Source organism: Frankliniella occidentalis, unplaced genomic scaffold (genome assembly GCF_000697945.3).
Source record: "Frankliniella occidentalis isolate FOCC.00 unplaced genomic scaffold, Focc_3.1 Scaffold308, whole genome shotgun sequence".
Classification (NCBI taxonomy): domain Eukaryota; kingdom Metazoa; phylum Arthropoda; class Insecta; order Thysanoptera; family Thripidae; genus Frankliniella; species Frankliniella occidentalis.
Window position 1 is genome coordinate 135,634 of NW_026267433.1, and position 3,246 is coordinate 138,879.

The window sequence follows — 3,246 nt, forward strand, 5'->3', positions numbered from 1 at the left end:
CCTCGACTCCAACGACGAGCACCTCTGGTTGCTCGGTCTAGCGCTCGTCCAAAGCGAGCGCGATCACCACGTCGCCAATCAATCGTCCAACAACTGCCTCGTCTCGCACGGGAACTCATAAGCAGTGATAGTGCCCGATTTTGTTCCGTGAATCTAAGAACAAAGAGTCGTAACTACTCTAGTTCTAGCAAGCAATAACGTATTTAATTAGTAGCAATAATTTTGTATTAAATTTTCTTTTATTCGGATCGTCTATGTGTTAACACGGAGTGTTAACGTTTTTATGGTAACTTTGAATCATAAAAATCAAGAATCCGAAATTGACGTGCCAACAGAATTCAATACGAGACTCAAAAATTTTGTCCGTTTTGCTCTATCTTTAACCGTTTGGGCACCAGAGGGCGTATTCAACACGAAAATGACCCTAACACATTTCAATGTTTTTCCTTAATGTTTGATGGAGTCCGGTGGGGTAACTAATCATAATAGAACCCCGAGGAGCAAACTTGGTTACTTTAGGGCCGAAGGCCTATTTACGACTGTGCCTTTTGCCCGACTCTGGTGTCAACGCCGCAGGCCTAGGGAGATGGCAGGCGCCTTACAGCGTAACAGTGCTTCATGAGATATCGTGAAACCTGTTACGCGGGACGTGCTCTGGCGTTCATCCAACAAATGATAAAAATGAATGTCTCGTCCGCATTGTCCCCCCACGCCACTATATTTTTGGGGCGGCATGGCCTAGCATTCCATGGTCATCGGGATGATGGTCCTCTGCTTGATGTTGCCGGTGCTTGTCAGACATCGGATGACTCAGACGCATGTAACTTTGATTTGCAGACAAAATGCTTGAGGAACACCTCCAGGACCAGAGGTAAAGAGCGACTTAAATTAGTATGACCTCTCAAAATAAGCTTAACACGCCGCACGGTAGAGCTAAGCGCTCCCGTGACTGAATTTCTTAAGGTGCGTCTAATTCTGTGGTATATATCGCTTCTCGCCCAGTTGAGCAACCGCCGCTGTTGGGTTAGGAAGCAGCCGGATCGATCAGTCCACAAGAACGTCGGCCCCGTCGCCAGTCGTCTGACCTCCAAGCTTCTAGAACTTCTAGACGTCGTTCACCGTTCGCCTCATGCAACAAACGACTTCACCACTCTTAATCATTCAGATTTTTGTTGGTTCTATTTCATTATGGAATTAAATTAAATCTACCATTATCATCTGCCTTACCAAGGCGCATGGTTAGGTTCGCCGGCTACACCACAGGCGGCCCGGAGGATAAAGCATTCCGGTAACCCTGAAAAGAAGAAGAATGCGGGGAACAAGAAAGCGGAAATGGAGGGAGCGGGCTGGGTGGAGGGGGTGGTATGAGAAATATATCGTGCGTTGCCCACCGTTGTTTACGTTCGCTTGTGTTTATCGCTTTTCGTTCCGATTTTAACACGTAAAATGGTAAAGGTATGGTGTCAGGGTCGATATATGTGTGCAGAGAAGATTTTAGTTGCTAGAGAACATTTGCGATTGAAATTTCTGAACGAGTTTGTGATTTTTACATTTTTTATACATTTTGACTGGTTTAACCTGCCCTCCACACATAGAATCATTTCTTTGACAATTTTCGGTTTACTAACGGACTGTTGATGAACCCTGTAAGAGATTTGGTACCGATACATGGTATTTATTTTCTATTTTTTCACTGTTTGTCAAGGGGTCATATTGTCAACAATGCGCACTTATATTTGATTTTTGTTTTGATTCTCGTTCTGACTTATGTCTAGGTTACATTTTCTTGTGTTTGAGTCTGACATTTAAATTTAATATTTTAATTTTTTTTGGTGATTAAAATTGAAGTATATTTATACTTGCATATTAGTTTTCGAACCAAACAATGACTAGCTCAACACTGGATCGTGTGGAAGCTGAGGAAATTGTATATTCGGAGGAAGTTAAGAGGGGATGGACAGATGTTCCACACATCCATAAATGCATAGCCCTGACAGACTACTTGTCTCTTTCCAGCACTGTTTTGCAGGTAGGAAAATGTAGTGTGACCTAGTTGCACGCTCACATCTGTTCCACGAACGCTTTTTGAACTCTCTTGTTTCCATTTTTCTAGGCTCTAGTTCATGTTCCAGCCTTTGTTCACTGGCTTATTTATTCACCTGGTCACTCAGTAAACCAGTGTTGCCTAGAGCAGTGTCTAGTATGTGCTCTTATTGACTTTCTCTCCCTATTTCAAATGGAACGTGTCTATCAATCCGAGAAATTTTGCAGAATCATCACAGGTTTGTGTGCATTCACCTTTAAACTATCTTTTTGTTGTAAATAATTAATGCTGCAACACTCTTTTTGAAATGTGTTGACTTTTCTACAAGTGGATTTTCTTTCCTCTAAATCTCTAAAGGTGTCTCAGAGGAAAAAGATGCCCAAAAATATTTGGAGAAATTTATTACAAGATTGCATGTAGACTTCATTAAATCATATGCCCCTAAAAGGTAAGTTGTTTTTAACATGTCATCATTGCACAGAATTTTTTAATTTTGTAAAAAAAAAACAAAAAAACACGTGGTTTTGTAGGCGGTTGAGTCTTCAGAGTGAGAGAACATCACCTGTTTTTCAAATTTTTGGTGGATTATGGAAGATTTCAGGTAAGCATGATAAAAAGGGCATTATTATAGATTGATTATATTGTTAATACTTATGCAATTTGATCATATTATAATTATTTTTAGCTTTATGTTGTGGCAAGACTTACAAAATATTGAAGTCTTCCCTGAATATTGCTGTACCTCTCACTTCCTCTCACATCCAATCATGTTTGGATGCAGCAATTCAAGAATTGTCAACAAAATGTCTTTGCAGTGAATGTGGAAGTGAGCTGTGTGCTGCATCTGTATCAGTTGATTCCCCACCCACTGTGCTGTGCCTCAACTTGGAAAGGTCAGAGTTTATAAATGTATTGTTCAAAGACAATTATTGTGGCTTTATTATAAAGAAATGAATTTTTCCTTTTTTTTTCTAAAGATTTCAGGAAGATGGCTCTATAGATGACAGGGAAGTTTTGGTGGAACCCAGAATCACTTTAGACAAAAAGTATTCCTACAACCTTCTGTCACTTATTCTGGCAAATGGTATGTCAAGGGAAGCGGCCACCTATTTCCCAATCACTATCTGCCCAGGAGGTGTGATACATGAGTTTAGAGGAGCATCTGTAGGTAACCTGTGGAAGTGTCATTTTTGTATCTCCAT

General features: G+C 40.7%; 1 protein-coding gene across 1 annotated transcript in view; it reads left to right on the plus strand.

Moving 5' to 3' along the window:
- The first annotated feature begins 1,281 nt into the window (after window positions 1–1,281).
- LOC127751006 (ubiquitin carboxyl-terminal hydrolase 36-like) overlaps window positions 1,282–3,246 on the plus strand; it is a 2,743-nt gene continuing 778 nt past the window's right edge. Inside the window, exons 1-6 of the mRNA XM_052273862.1 lie at window positions 1,282–2,029; window positions 2,114–2,282; window positions 2,402–2,492; window positions 2,575–2,645; window positions 2,730–2,937; window positions 3,022–3,208. Of these exons, the coding sequence (XP_052129822.1) occupies window positions 1,886–2,029; window positions 2,114–2,282; window positions 2,402–2,492; window positions 2,575–2,645; window positions 2,730–2,937; window positions 3,022–3,208 (870 nt within the window). The 5' untranslated portion in view covers window positions 1,282–1,885. The remainder of the gene's footprint in view (window positions 2,030–2,113; window positions 2,283–2,401; window positions 2,493–2,574; window positions 2,646–2,729; window positions 2,938–3,021; window positions 3,209–3,246) is intronic.